The sequence below is a fragment of the Protobothrops mucrosquamatus genome, unplaced genomic scaffold, assembly GCF_001527695.2.
Source record: "Protobothrops mucrosquamatus isolate PMUCROS unplaced genomic scaffold, P.Mucros_1.0 scaffold350, whole genome shotgun sequence".
NCBI classification, from domain to species: Eukaryota; Metazoa; Chordata; class Lepidosauria; order Squamata; family Viperidae; genus Protobothrops; species Protobothrops mucrosquamatus.
Window position 1 is genome coordinate 316,662 of NW_015386685.1, and position 22,829 is coordinate 339,490.

The 22,829-nt window shown below is 39.0% G+C and overlaps 1 protein-coding gene across 1 annotated transcript; it reads left to right on the forward strand.

Annotated features, from left to right (window-relative positions):
• The first annotated feature begins 461 nt into the window (after nt 1–461).
• Nucleotides 462–13,969, forward strand: ZNF217 (zinc finger protein 217). Its single transcript, XM_015815546.2, has 5 exons — nt 462–2,138; nt 5,788–5,913; nt 7,048–8,550; nt 11,073–11,199; nt 13,766–13,969. Exons 1-4 carry the CDS (start codon nt 752–754, stop codon nt 11,180–11,182), a joined length of 3,126 nt encoding a protein of 1,041 aa, XP_015671032.1. The 5' UTR covers nt 462–751; the 3' UTR covers nt 11,183–11,199; nt 13,766–13,969.
• The last annotated feature ends 8,860 nt before the right edge of the window (nt 13,970–22,829 follow it).

Sequence of the window (22,829 nt, forward strand, 5' to 3'; positions counted from 1 at the left end):
GCTGAAGATAATGTTCTACAGTAACTCCCTAAGGCAGTTTCCTTGCAGAGATTAGTAACTTCCTTTGATAATTGCATCATTTTTAAGATAAATATTTAGTAAAATCTGAATGCGTAGCTGGATTGCACATCTTGAAACTTAGATTACATTGGAGCATTTGTTAAAAGTGTTGGGAAACTGTTGATCACATTGTATATTTGTGTCAAAAGAATACAGAAATTGTCTTCTGACTTCATTGCACTATATAAAGCATTGTGTTGAAGAAAGAACGCTTGATATCATAAAAGTATATAGTGTTTGGATTCAAACTATTGTATTGATTTATTTTGATTCCTAAATTAACATTAATTTGTTTTCAAATTCTCTTCGCATAGGTGGTGACATTCTTGGTGATTCTGAGCTACAGCAATTTTCTTCAAGCTTAAGAAGAAGAAGAAGAAAAAGCTCAAAGCATTAAATTCAGAGATGTGAACAGACCGGTTTTGCTGAAAGCCAAGTTACATAAACTGCAGAACAACATAAGCAATTCCACCTCTTTCATACAAGAGCTAGTAACATTTTTTATGAAATTATTTCTTTCTGGCAGAGGGTTAGCTACATCTACAGATGAGCAGAATATCCAATAACCCTCCCTTGAAGGAGTCATCAGGGCTCAAACATCTGCTACTAAACAACTGGGGAATTTCTGAAGTGGGCCTATTTCTTGCATAAAAACAGCTTGACACTTCTTGTTAAAACTGCCAAAGGAAATATGCCAACTCAGCCTCTTTTGGTGTACATGGATGGTCCAGAAGGTATAGCCAGTACTGTTGGTTCACGAATGGACAATAATGATGCCACTATGCCAGTAAAAGGAGCCAACACAATCTCCTATAAGAACTTGCAAGACAAGTTCTTAATGCAAAGTGAAGGATGTGTATCTTTAGACTGCATGTTTTGTGAACAGACTTTCAAGCATTCAGAAGATCTCGGTAAGCATGTCTTAACGCAGCATAGGCCGACACTTTGTGAACCAGCAGTTTTGCGTGTGGAAGCGGAGTATGTTAGCCATCTTGATAAAGGACAAGGGAGGATTGATTTGCCATCACTGGACGTAAATGAAAAGGATAGCCAAGACTTCAGCTGTGTGGTTTGTGGGCAAACATTTGATGAGGCTTTTGATGTTGAGGCCCACATGAGGAAGCATAAGGATTCTTTCACTTACTGGTGCAATGTATGTGGAAGGAGATTTAAGGAGCCCTGGTTCCTCAAAAATCACATGAGGACTCACACTGGGAAACCTGGCTCTCGCAGCAAGGCACTGCAAGGATCTGAGAGTCCGGTAATGATAAATGAGGTTGTTCAGGACCAAGTGACAGAAAGTGTAACATCCCCTTATAAAATCTGCATGGTGTGTGGCTTTCTATTTCACAATAAGGAAAGCTTAATTGAGCACAGCAAAGTACATACCAAAGATTCTCTAGCCAACAGTAATGGCTCTCCATCAGAAGGGGATGGTAAAGAAAGTAGGACACCCAGAGAAGAATTTCTGCAATTTTTAAACCTAAAGCCACTTTCACCTCCTAATAACAACAAACAGAAAAAGCCCGTGAAATGGATTGCTGAGTTGGATCCGTTCAGTACCTATCAGGCATGGCAGCTGGCTACTAAAGGTAAAATTGCTATTGGCCACGGGCAAACAAAAGATGCTGGCCAAGAGGGAAGCACAGACAATGATGACTCATCTTCGGATAAAGAAGAACTTGGGGAGATTTGGAACGCGAGCAAAGCAAACCAGACTGAAAGCACTGGGAAGACCAAGGGAAGCAGAGGTGGAAGTTACACAGGGATTGGTAACATGCCACAAGACAAATTCAAATATCCTTGCCGCAAAGTGCCTTCATTGCATATGTCCCAGAACAAAGGCAAGCCTACCCATTGTTCAGAGTGTAACAAAGCCTTTCGAACTTACCACCAACTCGTCCTTCACTCCAGAGTCCATAAGAAAGAACGGAAGAATGATATAGAGAGCGGCTGTGAGGAAGGGAAGCAGCTGAGGACATGCCTTCCTCACCCTGGGACCCTGGATGAGAACGGAGCCGAACGACTGGAGGGGGTGTCTGAAGATGGCTCTGAGGATGGGATAATAGAGACTTCAGGTAAGACCGTTTAGGAACCGTTCACAATAAAAATGTAGTTTCTTCATTTAGTTCTTAATACGGTGTCCGTATTAAAGGTAATGTGGAGGGGAGAGACGGTTTTGTTGATGCTTTCCAAGGAATATTATCACAGCATTATCATACGCTATTTTTAAGTCATGGCATAATTTGCATCTACACCAAAGGAAAAGACGCTTGCATAATCTTAAAATGCATAGCATATTTCATATACATATTATGACATTGGTGTGTAGAATTGTATAAAAATATAGTGTAATGGAGGATTGGACAGATGGATATTTTCATTCCTTTAATGTTAGACATTTTAAAAAAAATTTCACCACAGCTGAGTTTACTCAACTAAAGATACTGGTAATTCTCAACTTACGACCACAATTGAGCCCAAAATTTCTGTTGCTAATTGAGACATTTGTTAAGTAAATTTTGCCCCATTTTACGATCTTTCTTGCCACATTTGTTAAGTTGGTAACAGTTGTTAAGTGAATCTGGCTCCCCCATTGACTTTGCTGTCAGAAGGTTGCAAAAGGTGATAACATGACCCCAGGACACTGCAACCGGTTTAAATCCATGCTAGTTGCCAGTTTTCCAAATTTTGTTCACGTGACTACGGGATGCTGCAGTGGTTATAAGTGTGAAAAATGATCATAAAGTTATTTTTTTCAGCATCATTATAACTTCAAATGATCACTAAATAAATGGTTGTAAATTGAGGACTACCTGTACTCTTGCTTTGTGCTTTGGAGAAATTGGCAGAAATTTTGAGATAGCTACATAGGTCCTTTTTATATAAAACAACCAGTATCAGGTTTGCGCTCACCACTTCAATGCAGTTACAGCTGGAAACAATCTTAAATGAACATAATACGGTGTCTACTGCCCTCTAGTGATAAACCTTGAGTGCTGCACGCAAATTAGATTGGGCAAAATATTTCACCTTTCATAAATTTGATGATTTGGTGATTTTGTATTGAGATTTGGGCAGCTCACACTATAAAATACTGCACAAATACTATAAGATAAATAAAAATGTAGTAACTGAAGAAATAAATACTTGTCTCCAGTAGAATCCAGTAGAATCTGATAGGATTCTAATTTAGAAGGATTCTTTCCTAAAATTAAGTAGCATTAATTCTCTTTTAAATAATGCAGGATTTACATAAGGCAGTAAGATGTGAAGTTGCCAATTATAAATAAGGCAGTAAGATACGAGGTTGCCAATTATAAAAAACTAAACATATATTTTACAATGAAGTTTTCTAATGAATGAAAACGTGGCTGCAGCATGGTTTTTAAAAACGACTGCTTGCTTCAGCTTGAAGAATGGCTCTTGGAAGCTTAAATTTCCCACTTGGAATTACAGCTAAGTGTTACACAAGCCTACTCTCTGCCCATGTTTCCCACCCACTTAAAATTCTTCCTAATACATAATGTTATCTGTTGTTATCCTGTTATCTGCTTTTCAGATTAAATCCTACAGAGTGTAAACTCCCAAATTGTGTTCGCTGGGAGGGGCCTTTATGCAACCTGAAAAAGTGATCCACTGACTACTTAGTAGTTGCATAGAAGGCTGTACTTTTGTGAGTTGTTTCTGCAGTCTGCGTGCCAAATGCCTCTGCATACTTTCTAAGATGTTGTGTACTTGTGCGTCCATGTGAGAAAAAGAACTTGCAAAAAAATATTTCTGTCTCTTGTGCCCAGATGTCGTTTTTTTTAATGCCCCAATTGTTTTAAATGTAATGGTGCTGTATGTAGGGGTGAAAATCTCTCAGTCCACCAATGTCTTTTTTGCTGCCTAGAGGGCATTTCCCATCTAAAATGGTTGTTGTACTACTTAAACAGGTTTAAAATAACAGATGAGATAGTTTAAAACATTTCAGGTGGAAATAATTTTTTAAAAAGAAAAAAAATCATTCCATAGTAAAATTAAATTTTACTTTGAAATTTTAGCTCTGTAGTTTTAACATAGAAAAAACAATTGATGTATTGGGGGGAAATTAATAAATACTTAATGAATATCAAAGACAAAGAACTGAAGGAAAGGCATGGGAATAGTCTTTCTGCTTTTTGTGGCAGTCCGTCCGTTAACTCAAAACTACTTCACAAGGACCAGATATTATAGGTATTCCTCGACTTATGACCACAATTGAGCCCAAAATTTCTGTTGCTAAGTAAAACATTTGTTAAGTGAATTTTGACTTATTTTACGACTTTTCTTGCTGCAGTTAAGTGAATCACTGCAGATGTGAATGACACGGTTGTTAAGTGAATCTGGCTTCCCCACTGACTTGTCAGAAGGTCACAAAAGGGGGATCACATGACCCTGGAACACTGCAGCCGTCATAAATAGGAGTCAGTTGCCAAGCGTCTGAATTTTGGTCACATGACCATGGGGATGTAGCAATGGTCATAAGTGTGAAAAACAGTTATAGCTCACTTTTTTCAGTGCCATTATAACATTGAGCAGTCACTAAACGAACTACTATAAGTCGAGGATTACCAGTACTGCGGACTTGTATGATCGTCTTTAAGATGCAGTGTATGCAAAAGAGACCTAAGAATATTTTTGACCTAGAACAACTTTAAAAGGAAGAGTGGGGAAAACATCCAAAAAGAGGAATAGAAAGGTTATTAGCTGGCCAGAGGAAAGATTTGGAAGCTGCTATTTCTAGCAAAAATGGTGTTACAAAGTAATGACAGAGTTTTCAAACTTTTGCACAACATATTCATAATTTTTTTAAAAAAAATCTGTAAACCACTGTATTATTAGCATATGTGTTTCAAGAAGAATATTATGTTGAGTAACATCTTGTAGAGGCTATGCCATTTTACGCTCTTCCTGCAATCCATTGAAACAGTTTGACCAGGAATAACTAAAACTTTTACACACAATTATATCTCACTGCCATAATTAAAATCTGTTCCTTGATGGAATATTTTTGTGTGATAGCATTGAATTGAGAATGGAATGGAATGGGAATGGGAATAGAATAACTTTGTCACTTTAAATGTACAGTAATCAGCATACATTAAAATGAAATTTCGTTGCATTCAGCTCTCAAAGGCTTGCAGGAAGATGGTGGATTAGATGTACAAAATACACTGAGCAAGTGTGAGTAATATGAATGAGATATTGATAAAATCATGTATTTGAGAAAGAAAGAATGTTCCTTCCTTCCTTCCCCTCCCTCCCTCCCCTCCCTCAGATGTCAATTCCAAACTCTGTAGGCCCCAAAAATATTAGAGTAAAATCTTTCTGGAAGATCAGGAGTATTGTATTCTTGGCAGATATCTTTGCAAAATAAGCCAAATCCTGTTATGTCTTATTTTTTCCCATTTTTTTTTATTTAACAATTTTGCAGCATACGGATATACAGATATAAATAGAGATACATGTTCATTTCCCTCTTTTAGGAAGTACATTAACAGTACTCTGCTTGTTTACTTACTATTTTTATCTTATTATTATAATCCTTTATTTAAAACAAAAGTATATTTTCAGAAAAGGTATCTACGAATGAACAAATTATTACAGAGGTTGCCCAATTACTACTCAATATGTCTGTTTTTTACAGTGTCCAGAATTGTGTTTCTTACTTTTCTTTTATTTTTATTTTTTCCCAATCTAAAGATAAAAATGAAGACGGGTTGGAAAGATCAAAAGTAAAAAACCTCGGAGCTACTAGAGAATGCAGCTACTGTGGAAAGTTTTTTCGTTCAAACTATTACCTCAATATTCATCTCAGAACTCATACAGGTAAAGAAAACTGGATTATGCTTTTGGTGAAGAATCAAAAGGAGAGCATTTTCACTAAAGTAAAAGGCAAACATGATTCAATTTTGATATTCATTGGAAAAATAGTTTGTTGCATGCTGATAAAATAGGGTAAATTTTCCTTGACGGTAGAGACCACCAAACCAAGGGAGTGGGTAAAAAAAGCTAAATAAATAAATAAAACTTTCCTAGAGTTATTGAGATCAGACTACTTTCCATGTAGATTTCTGGATAATGTTACAAAAATGGTTGGCTGTTGTCTCCTTCCTATCCTGCTATAAATCCCAAAATTGTGAGTCATCTCTTTAAAAATCTGGAAAAGCTCTTGGCTATCAAGGGATTTTTTTTTAAATACAAGAGTTAGCTTTTTAGCAGAGATTTTAAAAGAGCAATATTAAGGTTCCTGCTATTTGCTAATCTCACTTTATAGCCCACAGTTGATCTGCATTTGTTAGGATTGTAATCGGTGGTGGGAGGAAAGACTTCCATTACTTCTGATACCAAGAATATTGGCATATTTCTCAATTCCCCCCACCCACCCGTCAATCTTTTTGTTTGTTTCAATCAAACCTGTCTTACTGGTTGGATGATTTGGGGGGAAGTGGAGGAAAGAGTGAGTACTGTTCATGCCAACTTTAGCTTCTGGAGTAAAATAAGTCTAAGAATTCGAATTACTCTACAAATTGCTGTGATTAGCAATTGGGAGGCCTGAAGGTCTTCAAACATGCCTTGTATCTCCAGGAGACCGAGCAAGGTAAATATTAAGGATTTGCAGTACAGTGTTGGAAAAAGCCTCAGGCAGGCTAACAAATGAGTCCTACATGCGTATAAAGACAGAAGAAGAATTAAAGGTTTTAGGCACCACATGCAATATTACATGTCCTTACTTTTTTTTCTCTCTCTCTGGGCTAAGCAAACCATCCCTTTTAATATCTAAAAATGAAATCAAAGCCCAATTCCTAAGTGCAATTAATGAAACCATTATTCTGGCAAAATATTTGTTGTTCTAAGATGTTTAGTAGCAGTAAAGAAAAAGCATAGCATTTATTTCTGTTCTCTGGTGAATTAAAAGAAGGAAGTGGCAGTTTTCTGACTTTTGGCTCATTATTTTTGCAGGAGAAAAACCATACAAATGTGAATTTTGTGAATATGCAGCAGCGCAGAAAACCTCTTTGCGCTATCATTTAGAGAGGCATCACAAGGACAAACATACAGAAGCTTCAGCAGATTTGAAAAATGACAGTAAAGGGTTATTGCCTTCCCAGGAGGCAGGCTTCTTGTCAGGAAGCGGTCATGCTCCAGAAACCAAAAATCTGAAAAGGCTCCTTGAAGACGCCAAAGATGCCAAAGGAGTCTTCCCACCTGCAAAACAACAGAAAGAGGAGTTTTACCTTTTTTACAATGCGCCAAAAAATATAACTCAGGACACAAGCAAAAACTCCGTCTGTGATGGCTTGAAAGAGGGCGCATCTGTTTCAGTTTTAAAACGTGAAAAAAACACAGTGGAGCATCAGGCAAACAGTCTCGTGAACAGAACTGAAAAGAAGAACTCTGAGTTAACAAAAAATGTGTTTTATGCTGGCAGAACGAAGGCGGATTTAAGTGACATTACTGAAAACTCAAAATGCAGATTAACAGTTCAAGAAAAGCCCTTAAATTTATCTACCGCCTCTTCTCAGGATGCTCCAGTAATTCTTCATTCACGGTGTTCCTTAGCAACCAGCACCTGTCCCTTTTGTACTTTCCGGACGTTATACCCAGAAGTTCTCATCATGCATCAACGGTTGATGCATAAGTCTGCTAATAATCTCAATGCAGTTACTAAAAGTAGTATTAGAAATAAGGCCGCTCATAAAGCCAGACGTACAGGCTGCCCACCCTGTCTTTTGGGCAAGGATGTGCTACCGCTGCCTCTTAATTTTGGGAAAATCAAATCTTCCTTCCTCACGCAATCAAAATCTCAGCCTGTGGAGAAGGCGAGGCAGTGTCCCGCCCCACAGAGCAAAGGGCCTATTCTCTCAGGACAAAACTCCAGCAGCACGGCACCAAACAACTTGAAATCGGGCAAATCCCAAATGATTGGCATTCAGATTAATAACCGTAGACAACAGCAGGAAATGCACCAGAGCCCTAGTCGCACTTCAGCGCAAGATAAAGGGAAATCAAGGCTGTTGGCTTCTCATTTAGGAACAGGGAATAGCAGCACCAACAGCTCTTTGGAGAACCCTTTGACCAAAGCTGCTGGGTCAACTAGTCGAGAAGTAGAGTTTTTCAGTAACAGATCTGCTGGGAATAGATATGTGGGATTTGATGGACTGCCTTCTAAAAGATTTAGGCCTAATATCTTTGCCCTGGAACAGATCGACTCTGCTCGACATCGGACAGAGAGTGAAACTGCTAGATTACCTCTTTCAGGCAAATATTCAGGTCTGCTCCCTCAGGAATGTTCACACACCAAGCTTGCCTCTCTCCTGCCTTTCAAACAAGGGCTCATGAGCTCTGAAAGAGATGCTGTAAATCCAGTGACGGTTCTAAAACCATACGAAACGTATAACCCGGGTTCATTTGCCAGTTCCTGTGGATCGGGTAGCAACCACGTCCCCAGCTCTTCAAAAGAAGGTATATAGTTTCTTAGCTTTCGGCAATGAAAGATGGCAAAACAAAACATTCTTTAAAACAGAGAATACTTGCGAGTGAAGTTGGGAGATCAAACCAGAATTCCATCCAACCCTTGATGTACAGGTAGTCCTTGACTTAAAACAGTTTAGTAACCGATGGAAGTTACACATCACTAAAAAAGTGACTTACGACCGGTTTTCCTCACAATCCTTACAACATCACCATAGCCACACAGTAAAAATTCAGATGTTTGGCAACTGACTCATATTTATGACGGTTGCAGTGTCCCAGGGTCATGTGGTCACCTTTTGCAACCTTCTGATAAGCTAGGTCAGGGGTGGGGAACCTTGGCTCTTTTATGACTTGTGGACTTCAACTGCCAGAATTCCTGAGCCAGCCAGCTGTGTAATTAATTTAACAACTACAGTGATTCACTTAACAACTGTGGCAAAAAAGTTGTAAAATAAGGCAAAGCTCACTTAACACATGTCTCAGCAACGGAAATGTTGGGCTCAATTGGGTCGTAAGTCAAGGACTACCTGTATTTTTAGGATAGCCTCCAAACTAGTATTTGCTTCATCCTTGGTTTTCATATCTAGATAGCTGCCTGATACCAAGTTAGACACTGAGATTTTTAATTTCCACCACATTGGGTGATAGTTGTCTGTCCAGGGATTTGGGCAGAGACCTTGAACAGCCAAGGCATTAAACATCTGATGTAGTCCTTATCTTGTCCCACTGTGGGAATTTTTAATTGAGGTATGACCTTCTCTCTGTTATTTTTATTTACAACGCAGTAATCCCAGGAATAGGGTTGCTCAACATTTTGTTTGAGGGCTGCCCTGGGCCCTTGAGTGTAGGTTAAATTACATTTGATTTCTTCTTTATTCAAATTTTAGATATATTTAATATGATTGCTTCTTGTTTACTTCACAATCAGCTCTTCTGTCCCATTAAAACTTGCAGTTCGGTTGCAAATGTTGGTGGGGTTCAAGGACCTGAGGGCGAGGTCTGATGAAATACCTGAGGTCCCTGGGTGACTCTGGCGGTACACCCTACCACATGTGATTATGACTTTTCATATTCGATATGGGCTGTGAGGCAAAATTTAATTTGTCATTTTCCTTGAAAAGTTTTTTTTCCAACTTCCCAATCTATTCTGTAACAATTCCCAGTGATCTTTCATCTAAATATTCTTGAGATTGGCAGCTTAGTCCTAAATCCAGATAGGTGCTATGTTTATTAGGTGCTGTCCACAGAGAAAGTAAAATAATGCAGAATTGCTGAGTTTTGATACATCTTCTCATTCAAGCTAAACTGAGATGAGAGGGTAGAAAATTTATTTATTTATTTATTGGGTTTGTAGGAGGATAAGCGGGTACAAGTAACTCCTTTCCCCCTCCAAAAACATTACCCACAAAAATACAACGTAACAGTTTAAAAAAAACGATTGCTCTTAAATTTAGCTTGCCTGTATTAGTGGAGTTCTAAAACATGTACATAAAGTACAGTCTGATTCCATGTAAGTTAATGTTAACTGATTTTGTAACTGATTACAGATTGGACTTCAAACTTAGTGAATCTGTAAGTGCAAAAGGGGATTTGAGGAAACCAGTGTTCATTGACATGACACGCTCTGCAATGTCAAAGAATTTGTGTGAAGATTTTTGATTAAAAGGATTCAGATCGTATCCTCTGGATACTGAGTGTATGGTTCATCTGTTTTTAAGAATCTGATAGGATCTGAGTTAAAGCGTAAATTCTTGCCGTTCTTGTTTGGTGGTTTATGGCAGAGGCCTCCAACCTTTTGGGCACCAGGGACTGGTTCCACGGAGAGAGGTTTTTCCACGGACCAGAGGGGGGCGTGGTTTCGTGTGCTGCCTGCATCTTGCGGATGGGGCGTTGCTTGTTTATGTGGCCTGGTTTCTGGCATGCTGCGGCCTGGTGCCGGTCCATGGACCAAGGGTTGGGGACCCCTGGTTTATGGTGAACGTGCCAATGCCTATGAGAAGATTCTAGGAAGATGCACCTGTTGTTGCCCCTTCAGTTTTGGCTTGGGAGAATCATTAACCAATAATAGGGATGAAGGACAGTCCGAATGTGATTCCCTTAGCTTAATGTTTAGGCAGCCTAAATATTTACAATAGCTTCTATGTTAATTCTCTCCGAATGCCTCCCGAGTTTTAATATAATAAACGCTGTATTGGGATGAAAAGTTATTATGATTATGAAAGATAATAGAAACAACAGCTACTGGAAGGTTTTATTGATATTTCAGTTAAATGATAATGCTTAATCAGCTGTGTAATGCAAAGATACCTAGGTTTCACTATCATTCTTGAAAATGGGAGGGGGGAACTCATGAATATGTTACAGTTTTATACTTTCAAGTTTTATGAGGAGGCATAGCTTATTTCGATGGCTGAGAGAAATACATAAGACACGTTTATAGGGATCATGCACTTAATAGTCCTGTCTTAATTCGTGTTCCTTTGTTAATATATTGTAATGTTTGTTACTAGGAAAAAGACCAGTGTCATATCAACACCTATCTAATTCCTTGCTGCAAAAGCGAAGTTATGAGAACTTTATTGGCAATACCCATAACCGCCTGAATGATAAAAAAACATGATTTGGCTGCAACAGATGGTAAGGTACATTTGATGCATAAATATACATATTTTAGATTTCCAGTGCTAATTTGAAAGACCTGTGGGGTCCCTATGTCTTGCTGAATTTCAGCACCCCTCATCTTTTACCATAGCCATGTTGACTGGGTTCTCTGGGAGTTATGGTCCAGTAGCACTTGGAGGGTATCAGGTTCCCCCTCTTTAATGTAGAGGAATTTTCTTTAACGCAGTGCTCTGTGGATGTGTCAAGACTACAGGTTCCAATTCTCTTAACTATCATGTCCCTAAACATCTGGAAAATTAAAGGTTTAGTTTAAAGCAGGGGTAGTCAACCTTGGCTCTTTTATGACTCGTGGACTTCAACTCCCAGAATTCCTGAGCCAGCACAGCTGGCTCAGGAATTCTGGGAGTTGAAGTCCACGAGTCATAAAAGAGCCAAGGTTGACTACCCCTGCTTTAAAGTGTGTGTAATTTACCCCTGGATTCAAAGTAGTGTTCTAAAACTGTATTCCAAAGTACGGGTGAGCCAAGACAAAATTAAAGTTGATTTTACTTAAAGTTAATGAAATATTAATTAAACGCAGTTAATGATATCATACATTTAACACATTTCCCATACTGGCATTTTAAAAATTAGAGTTTGGTAGTGATCTTTGAAATATCTTAAGGTTTTCACGATTGAATTACGGGGACACAATTTCTTCCATCTCCTGTTTGGAAAATGTTAGAGGTTAACATATGTTAAGCAGTTCTCAAACTATTAAAATAAGCTTTACTTACAAATAAAAAGAACCTGTCCAGAAAAATATTATGCATTTCACTTTCTATCGTATAGGAATTTTAATGGAGGACTGGGAAATCTAACCCACTAAATGTTGCCGAACTACAATTCCCAGTATCCATCACTGTCTAATGCAGGGGTCCTCAACCTTGACAACTTTAAGACTTGTGGACTTCAACTCCCAGAATTCCTCAGCCAGCAAAGCTGGCTGAGGAATTCTGGGAGTTGAAGTCCACAAGTCTTAAAGTTGCCAAGGTTGAGGACCCCTGGTCTAATGCTTGCTATAGCTCCTGAGAGGATTGTTCATCTCCCAGTATATCTTACTGGGAGAAAAACGCAGAATCTAAATTAGGCTTCTGTTCAGATCTAGTTTGCTTCACTGAAAGAGCAGCCTTAAGAGCATTTAGCTAAAATATTTTCTTCCAAGTTTGTGGTTCTGCTGCCAAATAGCCAAAAAAGTCATAGGGATGCTCAGGAAATCAAAGCGTTATTCTGAGCCAATGTGATTGCTATCTTTTGAGGATAAGCAAATTTGTAGAAAACACAGTTTGGCATACAAATACTGCTGTGAACCATAGAAAGCTATTGCTGGATTCTTTGAGACAGACTAGTTTCAGGCTTAGATTTTCCAGTGATGAGACCTGTCATTTGGCCCTACCTTCAGTGGTTTGCTTTTTCCAAACTACAGGACAGCATTTTGATAAATCCTGGCAAAAATTGTTTTAATGTCTCAAACAGCGTTTGATTGTGGTATAATCCTCTAAAGGCAAGATATAACTCTTAACAAATAAATATAGAAAAAGAAAGAGCAATGATGCTGATTTATTTATTTAAAACTTTTATATGGCTGCCCATCTGATATCAAACTCAGGACAGCTCCCAATCAATAGTTAAAACAATGCTAGGAATAAAACAACACCTCTACATATACACCCTGTACCACATAATGGTGATGTGATGATATGAACTGAAAATTGGATTATTTTTTTGCTTCCCAAAAATATTACGCATTTAAGTTTCCAGAGTATGTGTGGTTCATGTCTTCCGTTTCACCATAAAGCAGTGGTTCTCAACCTTTTTAATGCCGCGACCCCAACCGGTCGTAAGTCGAGGACTAAACCGGTCGTAAGTCGAGGACTAAACCGGTCGTAAGTCAAGGACTACCCAACCGGTCGTAAGTCGAGGACTTTCCCTGCCCAGGAGCGCCGCGCATGCGTGGTTCCGCCCCCTGCGCCGGCCGAGGCGTAGCTGGCAAGCTGGTGGTCGGCCTGCTCCAAGATGGAGCAGGCCGACCACCAGCTGGCCCAGCCCAAGGGAGGTAAGGCACCCACTGGAAAAGGGGAAAAAAAATGGCGGACAAAAAAAATGGCGGACAGCATTGCTTGGTGACCCCCATGAAATGGTCGATCGACCCCAAATGGGGTCCCGACCCACAGGTTGAGAACCACTGCCATAAAGTAATGATATTTCTTCCTAAGATGGCTCTGAGGTTAAGGTTTGTAATTAGAACTTAGACTTAATTTCAGGGCCCCAGCAGGTACTGCTGGAAAATGCTGTTACTTTACAACAGACACATCACAGTTTCCACAAGCCAGTTTCCATTGCAACTTTAAATTACATAAAATGAAATCTGACCCCAAAGAATCATGCTTTTACCTAAACCTCAATACCATATTTCCTGCATTTTGTAGTAAATCTTTAGAAAGATCAGTGCCTTTACAAAATATAGAAACGATGCTAAAAATACTGTTTTTTTGGATCTGTTGTGAGTCGTTTGAAAAGAACCATTTTTCCTCTATTCCAGGTATGAAGACACAGATTTTGAATTACCTTACAGTTCATCTCTTGAGAATGATAGAATGACAAAAGCTACCAAACTAAGCTGTGATTTTATTGTGCACAGAGGAAAAACACTACAGTTGTGTAATGGAAGATTTGATCCTGTTTGGATGAAGCAATGTAAACGTTATTGTCCAAGACAGTGTTGTCCAAGTGTGTGTATCTTTTCCCAATCTTGAATAATATTTTTTTTCTTAGAAATACTGTAGACCAAATATTCAACTTAAATATATTTTTGCATATGTGAGTGCTGCTGATGTTGTGTGCAGTCCTTGCATCTCAGGTAAAGCTGTACATTCTGTTTCCCTCATTGAAATACAGAGAGGATTTTTGCCTAAATATTTTCAAGTTTTCTTTTCTTTAAAAAATATTTTTTGAAACAAAACCCCTTTATGTATTACTTATGTTCATTTTAAGCACCATTATTGCCTCTCAGATTATATCAGGAACATTTAGCACCAAACAAGACCATATTATCTTTGGAGACATCATACTTTCTCCAACTGAGTCTTGTTTTATTTTTCTTTTAACATCTCTTCCATAAGAGAATGAAATTAATTGATTGCACTCTTGGATAGTGTAGGGCAGAGGTCTCCAACCTTGACAACTTTAAGATTTGTAGACGTCAACTCCCAGAATTGGGTATTTCAGTTTACCCCTTTTCTTTTCTTAAATGCCATTTTCACCTCTACACATGCATCATTTTGCAAAAATGTATAGATGTAAATAAATTGTGTACATATGTCTAAGAGGGAACATAAGATTCCTCTCAAACACCAATGCCAACTATACCAACTCTTGCATACTTACTTGACAAACTGAAGGTTCAATCTGCCTTCCTCACATGACTTCATAGATGGAAGATTCCCACAGGTTGCTCATACAACTTGTCCCCCTCTCAAAGACTGTTTGCTTTGGATCAGGATAAAATTTTAGTTACATTGTGATGCACACAGGAGTTGCCTTGAATTGGATGCTCGTGTTCCCTTATAGAGATTCTGCAGTCACACTTCTCCATATAGCTACAAGTACTACTTGGGTCCCATTTGAAAATTCAGGGCATATGTCCAGCATTATTTATCAAAACCAAAATTGTGTGTATAAGGGTTCTTGTGAGGTAATTTTTGTCTGTATACACCTTGTAAGTTGTTTAGCCCAAAGTTGAGTGACAAATTTAACAAGGAAAGATTGCTTCTTGTTTTGTTTTAAAATCCTAGAGGGTTTTGTTTGTTTCAAACTGCACAGGACTGAAAATTGAATAGGAGAATTGTTTGCTGGCTGAAAAATTGAATTGTACATGTTGAAGCTGGATGTTCCAAGTATTTTGTAAAACCCTTAACAACAGCTTAAATGTTATTTTCTGTTTGACATACCCATGTTTCCAGAACAAAAATGGTTTCAGAAATATTTTTTGCACTGTTTGAATGTGTTTCCTATCAGATGTAAATTTGCAGAAGCTAGGTAGACATTCTTGGAAGTTTTCTTCACACCCAGCAAGCAACTTTGGAAGCGTTTTAATTTTCTGACTTCCTGTGTGTGAAAAAATTTATCTCTGTAAAACTGGCAATGGAATGAAAGTGCTGTGTATCAGGAAATTGTACAAAATTTACCCTTTTCCTGTTCATAAGCTGAGCCATATGTACATAAAATCTAGATTTGTTTTCCTAGTTTTGCACTTTTATAGCCTATTTTTGAAGATGAATACATTTGAAAGATGGCTGATCTATTTTTGCCTGAAGCTTCCATGAGTCTTGTCTCTTTTTTCCCCCCATTCTCTGTTTTTAAGTAATGGAGCTTAATAAAATGATAATTTAAAAAAAAGACCAGGACTGTATTTAATTACAGTTTTTAAAAGCATCTCTTGCTTTTTGTTGGTGCAGTCTTCTAGAAGCTTATAAGCACCCTTCTCAATTGAAGACAAAATTAAGAACAGAGGCCTTAAGTTTTCCCAGTCAGGGTTCCCAGTCCCGTTTCCCTTTTAAGCACAGGAATTACTGCAGCACAAGCTTTTTCCTGTCCTACTGTAAGTCCCTATGAAAAGCCCTGGCTGACTCTTGTTCTATTCTATATTGGAGTTGGATTGGGTTGCAGGAGGGAATAATACTACTTCCCTTCACACTTCTGATGTTACATTTGCAGCAACTTCTGCATATTGTGTGGACTTCAGCTCTTCACATACGCAACAGAATCCCACGGTGGCTTGGTCATTCTTTGAGCTCATCTATACATCTGGGGGATGTCCAGATGGAGGAAAGCTGCTGATGGGATATTGCAAAAGAGTCCTTAAGCATAGTCCACTAAACTTTTCTGGGCAGAGATGGGATACCAACCAGGTCAAAAGGAAAAGATGCTGCTTATTTGTAGTTATTTGTAAATTACAACATTGATCTCCAAAATAGGTTTTGCCCATCAGTATTAACTATGGGATACTACTGTGTGTTTCTTTCTTTTCTTTTTGGTAATAGTGATGAGAATGCTGGTACAATTGTTATATTTATTTCTTTCTACCATGATTTATAATTGTTAAATTCTTACATTGTTGAACTGTAGACACCATAAAAGTCATTTAATTTATGCTGCGTTTTCAATTTAGTGCAATTTGTTATATGTGATGTAAATACAAACGTGGTGAGAGGTTGGGTTTTTGTTTTTGTTTTGCAAATACTCTTGTCCTTTTTTGTGTCTTCTGAATATATATGAAAAGAACGAAACGGAGCATGTTCATAGTTATGAGTTGAGAAAGCTAGTGCCCTAGATGTATTTATTATTTCACATGGTTACAAAGGACATTTATTTCGTGTTTGTGTGTATGTATTGGGAGTGGAGTTTGAAAAAAACAATTGTGGCCCATGTGGAGGGCAAGGGGAGTCACATTGATGAAGGTAGCTTTAGAGTATTTAGGCTCTAAATGCATTGTAAGATGCCAGTTAGGTCCAGAAGAGACAGACTTTACACCGGGGTTAAGCAATTAATTTTCCTAAGGGACCACATGAGAAACTGGGACTGTTGTGGAGGGCTGAACCAATAGACTGAACTAATTTCCATGTGTTGAGGGAAGAAAGGAATGCAGAGTCTCACCTCAGCCCAACTGCCACTTTTCTGTCAGGTGCTGAAAAGTTCTCTTGCTGACTAAATAGGAATAGCACTTAGATTTATGTACCGCTGCACAGTGCTTTACAGCCCTCTCTAAGCAGTTTACAAATGTCAACAATCTGGGTCCTCATTTTACCAATCTCGGAAGGATGGAAGGCTGAGTCAATCTTGAGCCAGTGAGAATCGAACTGTTGGCAGGTTAGCCTGCAATACTGCATTCTAACCACTGCACCACCATGGCTCTAAAGGAGTGCACTCTTCTCCCGCCTCCTGTAGTGCACTTATTTATATTTTATTTTCCAACTTCCAATAGACCTCAAGTGAGCCAGACCGCTGGATGTGGCCACAGGGTCTGGTTTATGCTATGATGTTGCATTCATTTAACAAAAGCAACAAGATCCTGTGGACACCATCAGAAATGGAAGTTTTTCCTCAGGTCTGCTAGGAAAGATGTGTCTTTGCCAAGAAGCGATCATGTAAGAAGAACTTGTAGATTGTAGATTTTGCCTTAGTTCAGCCAGATCACTCAAAAGAAACAAAACATGCTGTATTTTGGCTTGCATGTTCTCCCATATGGTGTGCCTCAGCTATTTGGTTTAATAGTGTTTTTCAAACTTGTAAACTTTTAAGTTGTGCGGACTTCAGCTCCCCAAATTCCCTAGCCGTGCTATCCATGTTGGAAAACTTACCCAAGTTTGAAAAAACGGGTCATTAAATAAACTCTCATGTGCAAATAATATGTACTTGTAAATTAGATTTGAAGCTGGCTCGGAGGGAGTAGCGTCTGTACCACAGGAGCAGAACATGGAGTGATTACAGGAAAACCTTTTGTACCTCTTAGCTAAAGACCTTTTAAGTGATTTGAAGATTTTTTTAATCATAAGCTTCTGTTGCACTTTGCAGTGATCCGGTTTTGCTACTTGCATACAGATTTGGGTTTAAATAAAAGCAGTAGATGGTTACCTTGAAATAATATTTAATACAGTAGAGCCATTTTGGTATAGTTGGCCTAGAAACCAGGAGATTGTGAGTTCTAGTTCTGTCTTAGTCATGAAAGCTGGCTGGGTGACTTTGGGCCAATCACCAGGAGATAGTGAGTCCATTTTGGTATAGTTGGCCTAGAAACCAGGAGATTGTGAGTTCTAGTTCTGTCTTAGTCATGAAAGCTGGCTGCGTGACTTTGGGCCAATGAACAGGAGATATAGTGAGTTCTAGCCCCGCCTTAGGCATGAAAGCCAGCTGGGTGACCTTGAGCCAGTCACTGTTTCAGCCAATCCATCTCACAGGGTGGTTGTGGGGAAAGGAGTATTGGGTATGTCCACCACCTTGAGTTATTTATAAAAATAATAAAGCCGGAATAAAGATAAATCAATAAAAAGTAATTGAAGGGGTTGTATTCCTTCTGGCAATTTCATGGCAGAAACGTTCAGTCCTGTGATTTATATCCAATTCTCTGGATAATTAAGCTATAAGAGCCCCATCATTAAAAAGCGGCCCAGAGTTGTTGGATACAAGATGGGCAGCAAATAAAATTTCTAAATAAAAGAAAAAGCTGTTGCTAGAAACACGCTATCTAAATCAGTGGTTCTCAACCTTTTTAATGCCGCGACCCCAACCAGTCATAAGTCGAGGACTAAACCGGTCGTAAGTCGAGGACTAAACCGGTCGTAAGTCAAGGACTACCCAACCGGTCGTAAGTCGAAGACTTTCCCTGCCCGGGAGCGCCGCGCATGTGTGGTTCCGCCCCCTGCGCCGGCCGAGGCGTAGCTGGCAAGCGGCAGAGACGGAGCAGGCCGACCACCAGCTGGCCCAGCCCAAGGGAGGTAAGGCACCCGCCGGAAAAGGGGAAATGGTCGATCGACCCCAAATGGGGTCCCGACCCACAGGTTGAGAACCACTGATCTAAATTGTATAGGGGGCATGTTCATAAAATTACTTTCTAACCCAGATAGCCTAAACCTGAGATTCTTAAGAGAGAGGGGTTTTGCATAATAGCTAGTGATCCCACCAAGGCCTGGGTTTTGTAAAATTATTTTCCCGTGCAGTGCTTAGCAGGAAGATCTGCTTTGGAGAAATTCTGATTTCTTTTTGGATAAAGATTTGGTGGACGCTTGTCTTCTTTTCAGAGAAGACATTTCTGCCTGTCTCAAGAAGCCCACAAGGGGGCACTCCAAGGCTAGTTGACACTAATTCCCAAATAGCTTTAAATCCTTTTTGTACAGATGCTTACTAGTGAACACTGAAAATCCATTTTAAACCATTCTTCCATTTAGATATGTATAAGCTGCTGGAATTTGTAGTCCAACAATATCTGGACATTTAAAAGTTATCCACACCCCAGGCAACACACCCTACAATCTTTTATTTTTTATCAGAAGCAATTCATGCTGCTGTATCAACTCATCAACTGAATAGAGCTGTTACATCAGTGTTGATTCTATATAATAAAGTGTGTGTGTGTGTGTTTGAAATAAATATATTTGCAGAAAAGGGGCTTTGCTACTTCTGCCATCTGGAGAACAGCATGAAAATTGTATTCAACAAATACTCAATTCTCTTTCTTTAAATAATATGTAAAAAGACTTTTTCAATTGCACTTGATCCCAATCTGAATATAGGTCAGCAGTGTGACATGGCGGTAAAAAAGCACAGAAATAAATTGAGGTTGCATCAATAGGGATACTTTCTGAAGTACTTTCTAAATTATAGGAAGTAAGAGTTCCCTTCCTTTTTATATTGGTCAGTCTCCACATAAGTACATGGCCCAGTCTTAAACTGTGCAGTTTAAAAGATTAAGACCAAATGAAATGGATGCCAAGAAGGAAAATTAAGATGGTCAGGGAAATGGGAATTGTGTGATAAGCATTATAAAGGGAAACTAAGGTTGGAGGTGATTGTTCTCATTATGTATGGAACCTGGAAGGATGTCATAGAAGATATTCTCTATTGTTCCTGGGTTGAGGTCACAAAAATAATGGTTTTAACTTGCAGGGAAATTGTGTTGATTAAATGTTAAAGCAAAACTACTTAAAGTTAAGACCAGTTTTGGGAGGTTTTGGTGCCCCTTCATGGGATGTCTTGCAACAGAATTGTTCAGTTGCGGTGTCTGACACTTTGCAACGCCATGGACCACAGCACGCAAGGCCCCCTGATCCCCCACTGTCTCCTTCTCTGCCCAAACACATGTTCATTACATCAATGACACTATCTACCCATCTCATTCTCTGTGGTCCCCTTCTCCTTTGCCTTCAATCTTTTCCCAACATCAGGGTCTTTTCTAATGCAAACAATAGGGGACTTGTTTGCAGAATGCACTATTTGATCCTGGCTGAAGAGAGAATGGACTTACGTGGCCTAAATTGCCTTATCAGACTTCAGCTTCTTCAGAATAGCTAAATGGAATAAAGTGGCTTTTAATTGCATTAGGTCAGTTTTCCTGTATCCCAGGCTTTCTAGATGTGATGGAATTGCAATTCCCAACCCATCTGGTTCAGCCAATTGCCATGTTAGGCTGATTATTTTATTCCTAAAATCAACAGCATTAGGAAATCCTATTTTAGAACAATTTGTAAGTCTTGTGACCACAAGGTGACAGTATGAGCTCATAGATGGGACCTAGAATACAGATAGTCTTCGACTTACAACAGCTCATTTAGTGACCATTCGAAGTTACAGTGGCATTGAAAAAAGTGACAATCATTTTTCACACTTATGACCGTTTCAGCATCCCCAGGGTCACATGATCAAAATTCAGACGCTTGGCAACTGGTTCATATTTATGACTGTCGCAATGTCCCGGGATCATGTGATCCCCTTTTGTGACCTGACAAAGTCAGTGAGGAAGCCAGATTCACTTAACCACCGTGTGATTCACTTAACAAATGTAGCAAGAAAGGTCGTAAAACGGGGCAAGGCTCACTTAACAAATTTCTCAGCAACATAAATTTGGTGCTCAATTGTGGTCGTAAGTCGAGGACTACCCGTATTCCTACATGACCCATACATTTGGAAAGTTAAAAGTGTTTACACAGAAGATGCTTTGTGATTGGTCTCTGTAGGCACAAATAGTAGCTTCTACCTCTCAAGATTATTTCATGAGCCCTGGTGGCGCAGTGGTTAGAATGCAGTATTGCAGGCTGATTCTACTGACTGCCAGCAGTTTGGCAGTTCGATTCTCACCAGCTCCAGGTTAACTCAGCCTTCCACCCTTCCGAGGTTGGTAAAAGGAGGAACCAGATTGTCGGGCAACATGCTGACTCTGTAAAATGCCTAGAGAGGGCTGTAAAGCACTATGAAGCAGTATATAAGTCTAAGTGCTATTGGTATTGCTATAACATTGATACGGGTTTTATGATTGTAAATGAATAAATCTGTATTATATAATTTAATACAAGCATTTTTGGGCAATAGATTTTATTTTTAAAAAACATGCAGCACTAAAATTCAAGTCATGTATACCAAGTAAAAACAAAGATGATGGAATCAACGGCTTTAAATAATACAACAATCCTGTTGTGCATTCTTGAATGCTGAGATGGATATTAATATATGCCTAAATTATTGATTGATGGGAGGTAAGATGGGTTAGGGTTAGAAAAGACTATGGAACTGCATCTACATGAAGGGAAGTGTGTAGTGGGGTGCCCCAGGTCTCTGTTCTGGGCCCAGTGCTCTTCAACATCTTCATCAATGATTTGGATGAGGGGATAGATGGGGAACTCATCAAATTTGCACCAAGCTGGCAGGAATAGCCAACACTCCAGAAGAAGATAGGCTTAAAATATAGAAGAATCTTGACAGACTTGAACACTGAGTACTATGCAATAAAATGAAATGCAATGGTGAAAAAAGTAAGGTTCTACATTTAGGCAAGAAAAACCAAATACACAGGTATAGTATAGGTGGTACCTGGATCAATAGTAACTGTGAGAGGGATCTTGGCGTCCTAGTGGACAATCACTTAAATATGAGACAGCAGTGTGTTGCAGCTGCCAAAAAAGCCAACACAGTGCTAGGCTGCATTAATAGATGGATAGAATCAAGATTACATGAAGTGTTAATACCACTTTATAATGCCTTGGTAAGGCCACACTTGGAATACTGCATCCAGTTTTGGTCACCATGATGTAAAAAAGATGTTGAGACTCTAGAAAGAGTACAGAGAAGAACAACAATGATTAGGGGACTGGAGGCTAAAACATACAGTACAAGGAACGGTTGCTGGAATTGGGTATGTCTAGTTTAATGAAGAGAAGGACTAGGGGTGACATGATAGCGTTCCAATATCTCAGGGGCTGCCACAAAGAAGAGGGAGTCAAGCTATTCTTCAAAGCACCTGAAGGCAGGACAAGAAGCAATGGACGGAAACTAACCAAAGAGAAGCAACCTAGAACTAAGGAGGAATTGCCTGACAACAATTTATCAGTGGAACAACCTGCCTCCTGAAGCTGTGAATGCTCCAACACTGGAAGTTTTTAAGAAGAGACTGGACAGCCATTTGTCTGAAATGGTATAGGATTTCCTGTCTGAGCAGGGGGTTGGACTAGATGACCTCTAAGGTCCCTTCCAACTTTATTATTATTATTATTATTATTATTATTATTATTATTATTATTATTATTATTATTATTATTATTATTATTATTTACAGATAATTATGAATGGCACACAAGAATGCCATTTTGTTATTCCACCACCTAATTTTTGCTTTGATCCTTTAGTCATAGGTAGGCTATCCATTAGAGACCAGAAATCTTTACTCTGAAAGATGGTGAAGATGAACTCAATTGGCTGGTACCCTCAACAATCATATTTATTTGCTAGCACCAAAAGAAAGATCAGAGATGGACTAGTTGATGTATCTTGGTTCAGTCTAAAGGAATTTTATATTCATGTAGGTTCATCAGTAAAAGATCTAAGAGGGATGCTTGCGTATT